An 18,405-nucleotide genomic window follows, 5' to 3' on the forward strand; every position below is an offset into this window, starting at 1 on the left:
AAATAGAAAATAATATAAGACACCATTTAATTTAATACTTTATTAGAAAACATATTTAATATTTTTACAATCAGTCAACGTTAAACTATAGCGAATTGGTCGTACAGCAGCTCTCTGACTTTATAATACTCTTCCGAGAGTACGCCTTCTAGTGCCACGCGGCCGTTATCCAACTGTAAAAAAAAAAAAAATAGAAATCATAAATAATAATCATTAACTTTAATATGTATGTTAGAGTCACTCAAATTATGTCACTAGCGACCCGCCCCGATTTCCCACGGGGAGTAGAGCATACATTCTTGCATTTTTTGGATCAGTTTGCGTCGAGTATGTATTAGATTTAAATGTAGCCTATTATCACGCTAGTTGCGAGTATTTTTAATGTATTTTAATTTCTATTAATAGCTTATGCAAATACCTTAATGGACATAGTAAGTTAACCTTAAAAGATAGACATATGCTCTCGTAGACTTTTTTGTCAGTTAGCCCATCCTGACGAATTCAACTAGAATTAACCACAACGGTTTCCAGGGGAAATCACGTGCAGATCGACCTGACAGGATATATTGCTAATAATGGGGTTATTTGACCCCATTACTAACAAGGGATTGTTCCCTTTCCCCCCAAGCGTATACCGTTAACACGGGCGGGGTTACCATTATTATCCCACGAATACCAATCCTCAAACACGCTTATAAAGAAAAAGAATATAAAGCGAAGGAAGTATTGAGTGCGGTATAGTATACCCTGCGTATGGCGAGGGTGCCGTTGCAGCACTCGAGCGCGCCGGCCGTGAACTCGGCCGTGAGCCCGAGGCGGGCGACGGCGGCGCGCAGCTCCGAGAGCCGCAGCGAGTTCACGAACGCCGCCGCGTGCGGCGCGCCCGCGCTGCTCGCCTCCAGCGACATCGACACCTCCATACTATTCTCATCTGCGTACGCGCAAACATTATATTATACTCTTTATTAGCGACCCTTATAAAAACTTATATTTGGAGCATAGCATTTTTTTTTTGATGGGTGAAAATGGTATGGTAACCCCGCCTGCGCTAACGGGATACGCTGGCGGAGCACCAGTGAAGGGTGATAGATGAGAATGAAAACAGGCCAGTTAGCCCATCATGATGAATTCATCAGGAATTAACCATGATAGTTTCCAGGGAGAACCGCGAGGAGGTCGACCTGGTTGGGTATATTGCTAGCAATGGGATTTTCAGTCTCTATTACTAACAATCTCTTTCCCTCGTAGGTTGCTACAATTGGCACAACCCAAAATCTACATGCAGCAGTAGACAGTTAACGGCTGATCTGATGATGAAATAAATACCGTCACCCGGGGCCGTTTCCCTGGACCGAGCGCGTGGAGCCAGTGTGGCCGCCACCCAGGCCAGTTCCGTGTCGCCGGCCGACCGCCACGACAGTTGGGAGAGTAGACCGTCCGTCAGTTTAACCTGCAAACAAACAACAGGGTTAGACATTATGAGTATACCAAGCCAAAACCCAGTAATATATTAATTGTGAAACCTTTAAGAAGCACAGTTGAGATCACAAAGAACTTTCTACTTTTTGAAATAGGTTAATTAATTTTCGATCGATTCGTAAATGTTCACATCGGGCATGTCTTTACGGTAGAAACTCTGGTTTCTGCTGTGGAGAAGCTGTGCTTACACGGCTGTGTTTCGGTTTGAAAGGAAACAGCAGTGAAATTACAGGATTCCATACCTTGCAAATAAGTAATTCCTAGTTTGGTGTAAAGGGATTGTTAATTATGTCCTTTCTGAACGGGTCCCATTGAAAATCAGCGCTGTAGCCGCTCGACTGCAGCATAACGCTGAGCGGGAACCATTTCGGCAAACATTACCTATCACTTTCACATCCTATATATGTTAAAACATTCTGAATTGGGGAGCACCCCCAATGTCAGTTGCCTGGTTCTTCACAACACTGCTCTCAGCTTGAGGATCAGGCCATTGGTGTGATTGTGTGGCACTTACAAATATATATATATATATATATATATATATATATATATATATATATATATATATATATATATATATATATATATATATATATATATTTCGAATTTGTATCGCATACCACGTGACGGGTATAGGCCTCCGATATGGTATCATTAACAGAACATTAGAGATCTAATTTAACAATGTTCTCTATACGTAAAATTGTTCATACCTGGTAGATATGCGATTCCGTGGTCGCGTCAACGGTTTCTCCGCATTTGGGGGTATAAACTTTATCTATGCCCTCAGCTTCACATTGTTTCCTGAAACGATTAAAAAGTATATGTGTAAAAACGTGGTGTGTGTATGTATGCATACTTGGATAAAGATATATAGATACTTTTTATTGTTTCCACTAAAAGACTACAGTAGTAAACTCATTATAGATACAAATTTAATATTAAATAATTCCAGCAGGAATCATCTGGGGCATCCATCTCAGTGTATCCAGTACCACCATGTGCAATAATGATTACACACTAATTTCTGTTATTAAATAACAGGCATTATTTTTTTCAACCATGGCCCATTAGGAAGGAATAATACTATATAATATACTAGGTGCATTTCGTTTTAACAATCCATCAAATGGATGCGTTTTTTTTTTATACAACTTAGAATAGCAAACAAGCTGACGGACCACCTGATGGAAAGTGGTAACCGTCGCCTATAGACATGAGTAGTACTATGGACATAACAGAGTATGCTGTTTCGCCCATGATACCCCCTGTGCATTGCCATTCCTGAGGACTCAGGTGTTATTCCTCTGTACCCAGTACATTCACGCCGTATCCCACTCTTCAAACCGAAACACATCTATGCAAACACAACTGATTCACGGTTGAAACACGAATGGGACAGAGGTACTCAAGCAATCGACTTTTGTACAAAGTCTCCCTCTGGTAAATAATAAGGTTACATTATAAAATGCTGCCTCAATTAAAGGCCGTCACGACACGCGTATTCATAATATATTATTATTAGTATGAAAATTTATAAAAACTACAATACTAGTTATACAATAAATAGTTAGACTACAGTAATACTTTGGATTTGAAAGATTTGTACACTTGTAATCTATACATATGTGCAATGATACATGGCCATGCTGTACGCGGTACCGCTCATGTCTATAGGCGACGGTTACCACTTTCCATCAGGTGGGCCGTCGGCTTGTTTGCCATTCTAAGGTGAATAAAAAAAATAAAGAGTGTCTGTGTGACGGACCGCAGCGCGGCCTAAGGTGAATAAAAAAAAATGAGTGTCTGTGTGACGGACCGCAGCGCGGCTTGGGCGCGCGGCGCGGCGCGCAGGCCGAGCACGCGGCGCGGCTTGGTGTGCGCGAGCACGCGCTGCAGCGACTCGCCGTCGCAGCGGCCCTCCAGCTCCACGTGCAGCACGCGCGCGCGCACCGCCACCTCGCGCACCGTCGTCACGCACTTGCTAGGGATCTCCATCATCTCCTCTGCGAAAGCGATTGTTACTCGTGACATTTAACAGCCTCATCGCTACGTACATACATACACCCTATCAGCTCGACCTCCACTCGGCTCCGCCTGGAAACCATCGTGGTTAATTCTGTGTAGCTTTCATTGTCACCTATCGACCTTCACCTAATCCAAAATAAAATATAAATAAAAAGTGGGAACCTTACTTTTTCTTGAAACCATCATGGATATTTCCTATCGAATTCATTATGTGGACCAATTGACCTGCATTCGTTTTCACCTATTATCTTGTACTGGTACCTCGTCGGTGTATACCGATAGTACAGGCGGGGTTATCATTCCATTTTCACTCATTAAAAAAGAACCTCTGATATGAAAAAACCTCTGACGATAAAAAAAAAAACAAAACAATATTTTCTCAACTAGTTGTTATTAGAATAAAAAATACAGCAAAAACAAATTTAGTTATGCTGTCCGGCTTTTAAACATTTATAAACACATTTATGGTCCGAAATTAGCCATAATGGTCCGAGCATAGAACAGGCCACTCCTACCTTTTTTGTGTCATAAGAGGCGACTAAGGGAGCTTATGTTGAAGGGATAGGCATAATAATTGATACAACATAGTCCAAAATAAAGTATTTCCAACTATAATAATAATTTCATAACTAATTTGTGTAAGAAACACAATAAACACTATCTCATATAGGTATACGAAATTTCTTTTTATCTAAAATTAAGAAAAACTTATTTACAGATTATTTTATGTATGGAAATGTGAGTTAACATATACCCAGTTTTATTAAGGTTAAGTATAATGTAGATATAAATTTCACCTACCGTCTGGCTCTTGTTTTGGTGGTGGCGCAGGGGGCACGTCTCGAATTTCTCCTTCGGCGTCCACTATTTCAGCAAGTCTATAGTCTTCGGGCTGCAAATAGAATAAATTTTAATAAGTATTATTATATTTCAGATAAATTTAGATAATAAGTTATCTTTTATATTAAATTTAATTATTAAATTATATAACGATTTAAAAGTGTAAATAACTTTTTATAATATTTTGGATAAAGATGATATGAATTGGAATATTTATTTAAATTAATTTTCCTAAGACTGTGTACAACTGCATTTTGATTTCTATGGAGTTTAATATAAAAACTAATTGTTGTCATCAAAAATATATTAAAAAAATTGATTACTGTAAAAACAATTAGAATTGAACTGACTATAGTATCATATACGTCTGTAATAGATTTAGATGAGTAAAGATATGAAATGATAAGTGATAAAATTTGTACAATTATTTTTTTATATATATATATTTTACATCACAAAGGTGGTAAACAAGCATACAGCCTATTTGATGGTAAACGGTCACTGTAACCTAGCAGTATATTATAATGGAATAGTGTAAATCAAGCACTTTCAAAATTTGCTGCAGCAGGGCGCAATTATGTTGTTGTCGTTTGCTGTGAAGCAGCAGTAGTGAGTGCAGTAGGTACCTACCTTGATGATCTCGCCGTAGTCGTCGGCGCGGGTACGCTCCTCGTGGCACGGGTACATGGCGTGGTGGCGCTTGTTGGCCTTGAAGCAGCCGGCGGCGCGTGCCGGGCCTGCTACGGGGATGTCGTGCCGTCCCGTCACCACCCACATCTCTAGCTCGCCCTCCGAGTCCGAGTCCGACGAGATGCCGGCCGTCTCCTCCCTGTCACAGGCAAACTCCTATATAGCGAGAGGAAAGGGATTGTTAGCAATGGAGTTTGACAGCCCCATTGCTAGCAATATGCCCTATTAGGTCGACCTCCACGTGGTTCCCCTTGGAAACTATCGTGAACAATTCTTGTTGAATTCGTCACGATAGGCTAACTGACCTGCTTCATCCTCACCTATCATCTTTCACTGATGCCCCGCCGATGTATACCGATAGCGGGGGTGGGGTAACCATTCCATTATCACTCATTAAAAAAAAAAAACTCCTATATAGCTCATTCATACTTGGTAGAGGATAGAATTCCAATTTGAATAAATACTATCCAAAGACTTGAAATGTCAAAGTGAACTAAAACATTACTTGATGGAATTGTTGATTTTGAGCCTCTGGTTGTGCAGGTATTCCTCGAGCTCGGCGCCCTCGAGCCGCACGCGGCGCCTGACGGACAGCTCCAGGACGCGGTCCCCGCCATGCTCGATCAGGTCCCGAGCTAGCGTGCCGGGCGAAGTCCTGTCCGTGGAATATATAATTTTTCAAATATATCAAAATTGTAAATAGACATACGTGGGAGATATATATACATAATACGTGGGAGATGTCTAAGAAAAAATAATGTATCATATATTAATAAGATCCTTGACATTGAATGATAATATTATAAATAAAATGTTTATATTCAAGTTCAGTATTCACTGACTTTAAATATTTATTGTAAATTCATAAAAATAATTGATGTTTGTTACTTATTATTAACTGGCATAGTCGCTCAGGTGTTCTAAAGCCTCAATAAAAATTAGAATAAAAAAAAAATGGACCGCAATTTCACGTACCGTGCTGTTAAAACGATAGAATTAGATGGATGCGGAGCCCACTGTAGGAACAGATCTCTAGCGAACCCAACCTCCAAGTCCGGGAACGATGCCAGTACCACCTTGGGGCCCGGTGTTCTGACCACTTCAGCCACTGAGTGACATAACTGCAGGTGGCGGAGAGCGAATGGGTTACTGCGGGCACCTTCGAAGGCACGCGTCAGTTTGTCACTCATCCATTCTATCTGTAATATTTTTTTTCAGTTTACAATGAGCATGACAATCAAGCATAATGGACAATGGTATGGTAACCCCGCCTGCGCTAACGGGATACGCTGGCGGAGCACCAGTGGTGATAGATGAGAATGAAAACAGGCCAGTTAGCACATCATGATGAATTCATCAGGAATTAACCATGATAGTTTCTGGGGAGAACCGCGAGGAGGTCGACCTGGTTGGGTATATTGCTAGCAATGGGATTCTCAGTCTCCATTACTAACAATCCCTTTCCCCCCATTCATTGACTGTTAGGCGGTAGGAGGTTCGCCAGGTCAGCTAGTATAAATTAAATAATTATTATTTGGCAGAACACAGCAAGCCACTTGCATGGCAGTAATTGGCAGCAGAGATGGACTTAATCAGTCAATTTCATATAAAGTCCGATTTTGGTTTTAAAAATGATTATTCAATAAACTTACCTGTGACTTTGCGAACTCAACGACATTGTAGCTGACGTTGGACAGCAGTAGCAATGAGTAGGCGACCAGCCCCGAGTCCTTGTTCCTCCACAGCTGGTCCAGCATGTGAGCCAACTCTAGAACACGGCCCGCCGTGTCCGTGCACACGAGCACGCAGCCGCCTCCGCGGAGTGTTGTGAGGATTGTTGCTGAATTGTAATTGTGATAGAGCATGATTTATTTCTGTCAAAACTTGATATAAATTTTTCAAAATAAACAATTTTCAATTCTTCTAAATATTTAAAATTTGCTCCGATAGATTTTAATTTATCTATATTTTTCCGATTTTAATATTGATAAAAATACAAGTTACACAAAAATATATTATTATAGTAAATTTAGTACCTATCTCATATTTTGCTTCTAAAGTTATTACTTGCAAAAATTTTAATTTTTAGTGATACATAAGGTATCAGTAAAAATATTGCATGAATAATATATATGTTACTAGTAATAAGAGTGATAATTAAATAATAATATCATTTTATAAAATCTGACTAGTTCCATAGCCCAGCTCAATTTTACATGGTTTTCTTCAAAATAAAATATAGCCTATGTTACTCATTGATAATACAAACAAAAAATAAAATCTTTTCTTTTTATAGTATCATAGAATAGAAATAATCTTCATTCAAATAGTTTACAAGCTCTTTTTAATCATCAATTTTTGTTTAAATTACATTTTTTACAGCAAAGAATATTTAACCCACTATCACCTTCTCAATGAGGGGAAAGGGATTGTTAGTAATGGGGATCTAACTGCCCCATTGCTAGCAATATACCCTATCAGGTCTACCTCCATGCGATCCTCCCTATAAACTATTGTATTAAATTCTTCTTGAATTTGTCATGATGGGCTAACAGACCTGTATTTTCATCTTCACCTATCATCACTCACTAATAGCCCACCAGCGCACAAGTTACTATAATATTTTGTTATCACCCATTTAAAAACCCTTTCAATACTCATATTTGCATTGGTTTTCCTTTCCTAAACTCAAGTATATTACAATCAGATCTATTTAAAGCCTGTAAGAAGACTGATAGCAATAGATAGATATATATGACTCACTCATCAACTTTTCATCTCTCAATCTCCTCCTTTGTTGGACATAATCAGTATTCATTGCACCCAACAATAGGAGTGATGGTCTCATCAGTTTTTCAATCTCACACCCATTCAGATGGCGTTCCTTCTTGTGATTGAAGTCCGGTGCGTAAACAATATCCTCTTCTCCTGGAGCTGCTATACGCCACACTGTACCGCCGAGAGAGTGGCCGGCAGGGAGCGGTGTGATGCGAACCCCTAGACCTTTGCCTTTATATGGAATAATATCATTTTTTGTAGAAGGTTTAACTGAGAGCCTAATTATGTAAATATTGTTTAGAAGTTGAAGAAATATAGTGATTGAATGTAGGAGTATAGTAAATCAATAAGTATGGATCCCTAGAGCATATAAATGAATTAATGGTATTGGCAGGATAATCATATGTAGTAAAATAATTAACCATTACTCACCTTTCATATCTATACTCTGATTATACTTTAACTGTGTAATTCTGTCAAAAGCAGCGTCAACATCATCCAATGTGAACAAATCAAACTCTGACACATTCCGATGTGCCTGGTACAAGTCATACATGAACATCTGGCCCATTTTGTATATTGGCAATGTGGCATATATTGGGCAGTTTAGTCCGAGTTTACCGACAGCATATGGCAAGGCGCCAAGATGCAAAGGATCAGAGTGAGATAGTAATACTGCATCAATAGAGTTTACATGCCTGGAATTAAAAAAAAACTTAAGTTTCATTGAAAGCTATTTAAAGAGAATTAATAAAAGAAGAGGTTACTAATTCACATTGGTATTATATTAATGGTGCCATGATTGTGTATTGTTTTTTTTTCTGTCAAAGGAAAAGCATCAATAATAATCATTTATCAATATAATTTTATTTGATTACTAATTAGTTGGTATATTAATTAGCTATGTGGTCCCAGCAAAGAATTGGCTACACCTTCTTTTCTCTTGGATGTTATAAGAGACTAACAAAATTTAATAGTCAAGTGATGGGCAGCAGTGTCCCTCTTTAAACATCAGCAGAGCCTAACTGCAGTTGTCAACTCGACTGTCAAGCTGGCAAAACACCACAATTAAAGGGTGATATGGACAATTTAAAGGACTAAATAGATTAGGAAAAAATCGTAGATATCTTTATAAAAACTTTGCAAACTATTGATAAAAACATAACCTATGTTTTACCTTTTCAATTCTCCTATAAAGTTCATATCAAACTTTTCATCCCAACCGCAATCGAGGAGGAACTTGAATTCGTCAATTTGCAGCACGTAACATGGTGGAGACTCATCACCAGCTCCGGAAAGACAGTGTAACTTGATGATCGAAGTCATTTTGCCGAGACGACCGTTTCGAGATTCGATGGTGAAAGGATTGTAGCGGTTATAGTATCATTATAAAAATGCGTCAAACATTACTTGCAATTATTGATTTTCTAATTAAAAAAGGATGGTGAAATAATAAAAACGTTTCATTGAGAAATATAAGTATACCAAGAGCGGCAAAAACTTCTTAGTTTTTTTTTTTTTTTAGTACGTTTGTTCCGTTTGGAACAGGCTAAGGTCGGAGACCATGCTGCCTAGTCTTCAAAAAGATAATTTGTCTGGAATTTTATTTTTCTAATGTCGCTTCAATTATTGTCATAATCTTCAATATTTCATTTGTCAAATCCGGTAAGTACATTTTCATAAATATCTTTTCTTGAGTTTTCTTAAACCAGTGGATTTATCAAATTAAAAATAAATAATTATAAAAAATCATTGTCTTGCAATTCAATAAAAGTATTCTTATAGCTCCTTGAATGTTGTAGTAATATAAGTGAAAATAGCTTTGAAACAAGAAGGAAATCTTAAGAGAAGCGGGATTGAGTGCGGGATATTTTCGGGTTTTTTGAAGATAATCCTAAGTTCGTCAAACATAATGTGTCTTTGAATGGAAAATTCAGAGCAATCAAAAAAAAGGTGATGTAGAGATTGGGCTGTATTTGAGTTACACCATGTGCATGATGGGGAAGCGATCATGCCCATTCGGTGCAGGTGTTCGTTGAAATGTCCGTGGCCGATTCGTAATCTACAAATATTGGAGTAAAATTTTCTGTTTGTGTCCTTTCCTTTGCAGAACCACGGTTTTCCAATACGCCAATTAATTTTGCGGTACCATTTGCCTTTAGTCTGTAATATTTGAGTCCAATGCTCCTCCCATTTAGTTGTAACGATTTTATGTATTCCAATACTACAATCTGAGTAACAAAGGGGTAAATCTTGAACACGAGCAGCACTTGAATTAATAATTTTAGCCAAAGTGTCTACTTGTTCATTCCCAAACACTCCAATATGTGAAGGGGTCCAGATGAAGATAATATCTTTTCCATATATAGTACAGAGATGATAATATTTATTACGAATTTCTTGAATTAAGTAGTTTGATGATGAAATGAATGTGTTATTTTTTAATGCCATAAGAACACTCATACTATCTGTAATTATAATCCATTTCGAATATAGTACCTGTTTTTCTATGTATTCTAATGCTAAAAATATAGCTTTTGCTTCTGCTGTGTAAATACTAGCCAAAGTTGAAATTTTATAACCGTGACCAAATCTATTTGACAAATCGTAAAAAGCCACTGAAGTGCTAAGTGCATTTTTGGAACCATCTGTATATATCTGCCTGTAGTCAATAAATTCTGATAAAGTCTCATACATATCGTGCTTTTCTTTTATGTCTTTACGTATAACAATTTTGATCTTACAGAACTTACTCTCATAAAGGCCATTATAACAAGGAAGTATCTTACTACTATAGATGTTATATTCATCTCGTAAATTCAAATCATTGACAATAGTTTTATTCAAAAACATAGAAATGGGGCAATTTAATAATTTGAGTATGAGTGGGTTATTGGAAACTGAAAAAACTTTGCAGAGAAATTTGAGTTTTAGGTATTCGAAACGAAGAAGAATAGGAGGCAAATTACATTCTACTTGCATTGAGATAATTGGAGAAGTATACATAGCACCTAAAATAAGTCTTAAATTCATATTTTGAATTTTTTCGAGTTTTTCTACTAATTTATGTTCTGAGGCATAACAAAAGAAAGCGTAATCAAAATTACTTCTAACAAGAGATTTGTAAAGTAAAAGAATAATTTTAGGATCAGCTCCCCAGTTACGACCAATTACAGATCTTATTATATTAGTGGCTCTTAAAGCACGATCTACTAAGCAATCAACGTATAGATCCCATTTTAAATTTTGATGAAAAATTACCCCCAGAAATTTAACGCTACAGTCTGTTGGAAGAGTTTGGTTATTATATATAATATTCATTAATGGAACATATTTATGAACTTGATGAAAAACAACTACTTTACTTTTGGTTAAACTAATATCGAGGGAAAGAAGAGAAAAATATTTCTCAAGTCTTTTTAATGACTCATTTAACACTAATTGCATATCAATAATATTCTTTCCTTTTATATAAATTAATAAATCATCGGCAAATTGCAAGTTGTTCACACTGTTTCCTAAAATTGAATTAAGTTTATAGATATATAAAATATATAGTAGCGGGCTTAGAATACCACCTTGACATACTCCTTTAGAGCTTAACCTAGGTCCTATTAATTTACTATTTACTTTAACATACACTTCTCTATTACTAAGAAAATTATAAATCCATTCGATAAGTTTCATTGGAAGAAATGAGGATAAAATCGAAGATAGAACTGTTAAATTTACATTGTTAAAAGCTCCTACGACATCTAAAAAAACAGATAGAACATATTCATCGTTATTCAAAGCAGTACTAAGGTCGACATAGAAGTTCGCTAAACTTTCGCGCGCTGAATATCCACGGCGAAAACCAAATTGATTCGATGGTAATATACTATTACTTTCAATAAAGAACTCTAAACGCTGTTTAATTAATTGTTCGAATAATTTGCCTGCACAGGACGTCAATGTTATAGGTCTATAGGAGTCGAAATTTGTAGGATCTTTACCGGGTTTAATTACTGGAATCAAACAATCCATTTTCCATTCTGGTGGGATAATACAGTCCTTCCATAAATCGTTAAAAATTTGTAAGAGTTTAGTAAGGTTTATTTTATTCAGCAATCGAAACATATTGTATGTTAAGCGATCAAGGCCACTAGCTGTATCTTTTCTAGATTTTACTGCACTGGATATTTCATCAATTGAGAATGGGTCAGTGAGAAATTTTGGGCATGAATTAACAGAATTAAACTGTTTGTCATCAAAAGGTGAGTGTACAAAATCAGGAGTATATTTGCGTAAAAAATCATTGACCCATGATATATCTTTAAAATGATTTTGACGATGTTTTGAATTTAGTTTTCTCATATTTTGCCAAACAGTGGAAATTGGTGTTAATCTATTAAATTTGGAACAAAATTCCTGCCACCCCTGTTGTCTTACTTGCTTAATTACTAACTTTTTAACAGCTTGAACTCTTTTAAAATTTATGTAATTATCGAGAGTTGGATTTTGTTTAAACCTAAGGTAAGCCGCTTTACTATCATTGACAGCTGTCGCACACCTGTTATTCCACCAAGGTACTGCAATATGTTTGTGCCTCTTTGAAGTATTTGCACCGCTATTTGATAAGTTCCTACGTGGAACGGAACGTTCCACAGCTGTCAAAATAATTTTACAGAACCTATTGTAATTGTTTAAGGGTTCATTGACATCATACTCGAAATCCAAAAGTAATCGATTAACAGTTTCAGAATAAAGATCCCAATTAACGAGACGTAGGTTTATACGATTTAACAAAAGTTTATTAACTTCATCTATAGGAGCATGTTGTTCACCTGACGGAGTTGATGAAGAGTTCTTTGTGTTTATTTTAGTAAAAGTCGGCAGGTGATAACTTCCTAACGGATCATCATGAACCGACCACTCGCATTTTAATGATATGGATGGGGATACCATAGTTAAATCAAGGCCATTGGGTCTCCAAATATGAGAGCCAACAGTAGTAACTTGCTTATCATTTAATAGTACCAAATTACATTCATCTAAACAATCAAGAATGTCTTTACCTCTTGTATTAGTGGAGGTACAACCCCACATAGTATGATGTGCATTTAAATCTCCAGATATGATAGTGGGTTTAGGAAGAGACTCCAAAAAGAACTTAAATTTGGCTTTAGTAAAACTAGGTGTACTATTGGTAGGACAGTAAATACTGGCAACTGAATACCAAGAATTATTAACTTCAATACTAATAGCTATAGTTTGCAAAGAATTGTCGAAAAAAGAGTGAAGTTTTTTATATCTAATACTATTATGTATAATAATCGCTACTCCATTGTGGTTATTACCACAATCATTTCGTTCTATACAATAATCTTTAATTTTTAATTTGTAATGTGGTTTTAGCCAAGTTTCTGAGATGAGAGCAATGTGAATATGATGTTCATTTAAAAATTGTGTAAAAATATGTCGATTGCTCAGTAGGCTCTGAGCGTTCCACTGTATGATAGTTAATTGGTCTCGATTGAATTTTGTGAAATAGGTCTATTACCAAAAGTATCATATAACACATTCAAAACACTTTTAGTGTTAATAGATGTGTTCTTTGTGTTATGTAGTGAAATAAGTTTGATTATGCTTTCTATTAAAAGTGATAAACTCTTGTTATCAGAATTTAGAATTGAAATTAGGTCTACATTTTTTTTAGGTTTGTTACCCAGTTTAGGAAATATTTCAGTGCTAAGTATATCTCCAAAAGAAGCAGGTCTGAATTTAGATCTATTTTCAGCAATTTTCTTTTGTTTAACAGGGCATTGCGGTGATACACTTGTGTGATTTCCATTGCAGTGTACACAAATAGCGTTTTCCATTCCAGTTGTACAAGTTTTATAATTATGCTCACCTTTGCAGATGCTGCAACGCTCAGAATTCTTACAGAATTTAGCTAAATGTCCATACCTCAAGCACCGGTAGCATTGTTTAACTGGTGGTATATATGGAGTGACATTGTGGCGCCAACCTCCAATATCCAGATATTCAGGTAATACAGATGCAGCAAAAGTAATTGTCACGGTTAGAGTTGGCTGTAACACATATCCATGAGTCAAGGTATTTTTTCTTAAAATTCTTTTAATAGCAATAATTTTCTTAGAACTCGATATCATAGTATATATTTTTTTATTAGATATATTTGTAGGTACATTTCTAATAACGCCTGTAACTTCTGTTGAAGAAGCAGGAATACTGGCCTTAAAATGGTAGTCATTTAAAAAAGTTTTATTATTTAAAAAAGCATTGGCTAAGTCTGGCTTTTGAAAGTATACTCCGATTTTGAATTTATTTATAGATCTAAGATAAGTTACCCCTTTATTAAATCGTTTTAAACAGGAGGAGAGTGAGAGCAAGTCTCTGGATCCAATGGTTTTCTGACTATCTGAGGATTCTACAAAGACAACAAATTCTGTCCCAGGGGATTCCTCGGGATATCTTCTAATATAATCTGTGACGTAGTAAGGTTTATACTTATCGGCCTTATCAATTTCAGATTCTGAGTCAGTAGAAGTATCTTCCGAATATATATCCTTGTCATTACAAGGTTCATGGTCTACATCACCTGAATCGTCATCTTTTTTTTTCCTTTTTCTACAACTGCGCTTCCCCATGAATGCTAATTATATTACTGTCGCTGAATTTAGTGAAAATATAATATTTTATTCAATAATAAGAATTGATAGAGATAGTTTTAATAAATTAATAAAAAAAATTTAAAAAACCTGTCATGGAATTGTCATATGACATTGACAGCTTATTTTTTTCGTGTTTTATTGGAAACTAGGCTTTTGAGCTACGTGTTCTAAGGATACTGGAACTGATTTTGAGGAGCCTTTCCTCTTAATCTGATATTTTTATTTGGTAATTTTCTAAAATTACTGTTATAGACCGTCATAAATTAAAATAAAATAACTCAGATTTAAAGATAATAATAATAATAATAATAATAATCTTTATTTGCTTAAACACGGTAAAGTTAAAGATGTTACATTTGTCAAAGAACATTCGTGCTTAGCTAACAAGGTGATAGCATGCAAAAATACATTTAAGGTTAACGATTAACATTTTGTTTTTTGTTTAAAAAGTCTTTTACATCATAAAAACTATTTATATTCAGCCAAGTATACAATCTCTCTTTAAATAAATTCACATTTAACAATTTTAATTCAGTCGGTATTTTATTATATACTTTTACACACATAGCTAAACAACTTTTTTCATATTTAGCTAGACGAGGAATGTCATCCAGCACGAGTCTATTTGGATTACGTCGATTCCGTGGATATATATCAGTAGCTTTTTTAAACAAATATTTATTGCTGTGTACAAACATACAAATTTCATAAATATATAGAGACGGTAGTGGTAACAAACCAAGCTTCCTAAATACCGGCTTACACGATTCGCGAGGTGAAAGACCATACAATGCTCTAATACATTTTTTTTTGGGCAAGAAATGCTCTATCTTTTTCCGTACTATTGCCCCACATTATGAGTCCATATCGTAGTATTGATTGTATATATGCATTATACGTTGTGATTGCTGTTTTAATATTTGTTACGTTTTTAAGTCGTTTAAGAGCGTATACGAAAGTATTAATCCTTTTAGAAATGTATGCGATATGAGACTTCCAATCTAAATTTTGGTCTATGTTGATTCCTAAAAATTTTGTTTGCAGCACTTCTTCGATGTTCGCAACTTTTAATTTCAAACTCGTATTATTAATAGATTTATTGAATTGCATATATTTAGATTTATTAAAATTAATTCGTAAATTATTAAGACTTGTCCATTTTATTATTTTGTCAATTGTATTGTTAATTTGATTCTCATGATTCATAATAGTATTATTTTTCCTATCAGTAATCACAATGATAGAAATATCATCTGCAAATAAGATACATTTATGGTCAAATATATTTGTAATGTCATTTATATAAAATAAAAATAATATTGGGCCTAACACACACTTCCTTGCGATACTCCATATTTATTAAATCTATATTCAGATGAGTACGATGTCATATTATTATTTTTGTCTATTTTATTACATACAACACGTTGTTGCCTGTGCGATAAGTAAGATTTTATCCACTGAAGAGCTGGCCCCCTAACTCCATTATTTTCTAATTTTTTTAATAAAAGGTCATGTGAAACAGAATCAAATGCCTTTGATACGTCAAAAAATAATCCTGTGGTCCAATTGTTATTATTGACATTAGTCATTATTATTTTTATAAGGGAATAAATGGCTAATGTTGTTGATTTCCGTTTTTGGAAGCCATATTGGTCTTTGCTAATAATATCATATTTATTACTGAACTCTATTAGCCTCTTATACATACATTTTTCAAATATTTTGGATAAAATCGGAATTAACGTAATCGGACGATAATTGTTAATATCATTCATTTTACCGCTTTTAAATATTGGCTTTACAATTGAAAATTTTAAAGAATCTGGAAAAGTTCCACTTGAAAACGATAAGTTAATTAGGTGTGTTAAGATCCCAACCAATTCATCTGTGCATGCTTTTATTATTTTTGTATTAATTTCATCATAACCTTCGGAGTTAGTATTTTTTAATGTCAGAATTTCCACTCTAACCTCATTTTCTGTCATTGGTTTAAGAAACATAGAGTTATTTCTTGAATTTTTAGGGTAACTACTATTTATGTTATTGCTTTTTGTGCTGCTTATGTGATCAATATACTGGTCATTAAATGCAGTTGCTATTTTTATAGGATTTGTTATTACTGTATCACCAATTTTAATAGTTTCTATACCTTTTTTTATATTTGTATTTGTGATTTCATTTTTCATAACAGTCCATGTCGCTTTGCATTTATTATCATTTTTCTTAATGTATTTTATATTTGCAATTTTCTTTGAGCTAAAGATACATTTTTTTAAAATATTAGCATATGTAGTATACTTATTTTTATTATAATTGTTTTTACATCTATAGAATTTGTACCGTAATGTCCGTTTATATTTGCAACTTTTTTTTAAACCTCGACTTATCCAATTATGTTTGTTTTTATTAACATTATTCACCTTTATTTTATTTTTAGGAAAACAGAGATAATATATCAAACAAAAAAGATCATGAAACATACTGAATGCTTTATTAAGATCTGTTTCACCATAAAGATCTGACCAGGAGAGACTATGTAAGCATTCTTTAAATTTTCTAATATTGTCTGAGTTATAATCTCTCTTGTAGATAAAATATGTTGCATTATTTAACGGTTTGCAGTCTACCGGAAAACATAACAATTGTGCAGTGTCATGATCAGAGAGATAAAGTGGCAATACTGAAGCAGTAGCATCTGGTACGTTGCTCAGAATATGGTCTATACAAGACGATTTACGTGTCGGGATGTCAATATGAATTTTTAGGTTATAATTATACGTTAAATCATATAAGTCATTTGTAAGCTTTCCCTTTTTCAAAGTATTTATGTTAAAATCGCCTGTTACGACAAGTTTTGAGTTGTCATGTAATTTATTCAAATCATGCAGTAGATTATCTAATTTATCAATAAAGAGGCTTGGGTCAGATTGAGGTGTTCTATATACACAAATTATTATTAACTTGAGTAAAGGAAGTTCCAATCCACAGACTTCAAATATATTTTCTGCAGCATGGTTTTTTACGTTTATTAATTCCTTAAAAACTAATCCTTTTTTAACCAAAATGCATGTTCCACCTCTTTGTTTATCCCTACAAAAACTGCTTCCTATTTCATAATTTTTTATTTTTAAATAATTTTCATATCCTTTTTTTAAGAACGTTTCTGATAGACATATTACATCTGGAATTTTATTTATTTCTTTTAACTCTAATAATGTCAATTCCAACAACTCTTGTTTTGATAGAGCACTAGCAATATTTTGGTGTATAATTCGAAAACTATTATTTGGTAATTTTACATTTACATTTTTATTTACGAAAACATTTTTCTTTTATTAAGGGGAAATAATACGGAATTGTACCTATTTTTGCAATTGCTGTTTTTATAGTACAGTTTTCACAACTTTTGTCTCTGTTTACCTCTACAATGTCATTTTTCTTTTGAAAATAATATGGAATTGTTCCCCGTCTGTGACAAATGTAAGCAGTTTTCTTTAAATTATTTGATTTATTACTCATAATATTTTTTTTAAGTTTTGTTAGATTTAAATATTTGTTGTCATAGTCACTACAGTCAATGATATAATTAATTGATTTACAAATGTTAGATAATTTAGAATAATTACAGTTTACAAAATTGCAGTTTTTGTATTGATTACATAACATACTGATATTATCATTAATTTTCTTTAAGTCTAATTTATTATTATTTATCACACTTAATATAATAACCTGATTATTATTAAACTTATTCAATAAGAAACGTAATTGCATTAAAACGGCCTGCATATTATAGTCATTTTCGCCCACACATAGTATAAGTTTGTCATTATTATTCAATTTCATATTTCTACAGTTCTTCACTACCTCCCGACTCAGTGCATTTGGTTTCGTTTCCGCGGTAACTTCA

General features: G+C 34.5%; 1 protein-coding gene across 1 annotated transcript; it reads right to left on the minus strand.

Annotated features, from left to right (window-relative positions):
* Nucleotides 1-8: 8 nt before the first annotated feature.
* Nucleotides 9-9,344, minus strand: LOC113519650 (probable cleavage and polyadenylation specificity factor subunit 2). The gene is made up of 13 exons (XM_052900468.1): nucleotides 8,993-9,344; nucleotides 8,248-8,513; nucleotides 7,801-8,046; nucleotides 6,690-6,877; nucleotides 6,013-6,236; nucleotides 5,543-5,692; nucleotides 4,978-5,176; nucleotides 4,309-4,399; nucleotides 3,299-3,485; nucleotides 2,193-2,283; nucleotides 1,327-1,450; nucleotides 747-931; nucleotides 9-173 (listed from the first exon to the last, which is right to left on the minus strand). The coding sequence occupies exons 1-13, from the start codon at nucleotides 9,139-9,141 to the stop codon at nucleotides 81-83; spliced, it is 2,193 nt and encodes a 730-aa protein (XP_052756428.1). The 5' UTR covers nucleotides 9,142-9,344; the 3' UTR covers nucleotides 9-80.
* Nucleotides 9,345-18,405: the final 9,061 nt, after the last annotated feature.

Source organism: Galleria mellonella, unplaced genomic scaffold (genome assembly GCF_026898425.1).
Source record: "Galleria mellonella isolate WM207_F2 unplaced genomic scaffold, CSIRO_AGI_GalMel_v1 utg65, whole genome shotgun sequence".
In the NCBI taxonomy this organism is placed as follows: Eukaryota; Metazoa; Arthropoda; class Insecta; order Lepidoptera; family Pyralidae; genus Galleria; species Galleria mellonella.

Excerpts from the sequence above, each read along its gene's own strand:
- LOC113519650 (XM_052900468.1), bottom strand. The coding sequence starts at position 9,141 with ATGACTTCGATCATCAAGTTACACTGTCTTTCCGGAGCTGGTGATGAG. Across the intron at positions 8,047-8,247 it reads TCAGAGTATAGATATGAAAG|GCAAAGGTCTAGGGGTTCGC; the intron begins GTGAGTAATGGT and ends TTCCATATAAAG. Across the intron at positions 3,486-4,308 it reads ACCAAAACAAGAGCCAGACG|AGGAGATGATGGAGATCCCT; the intron begins GTAGGTGAAATT and ends TCGCTTTCGCAG.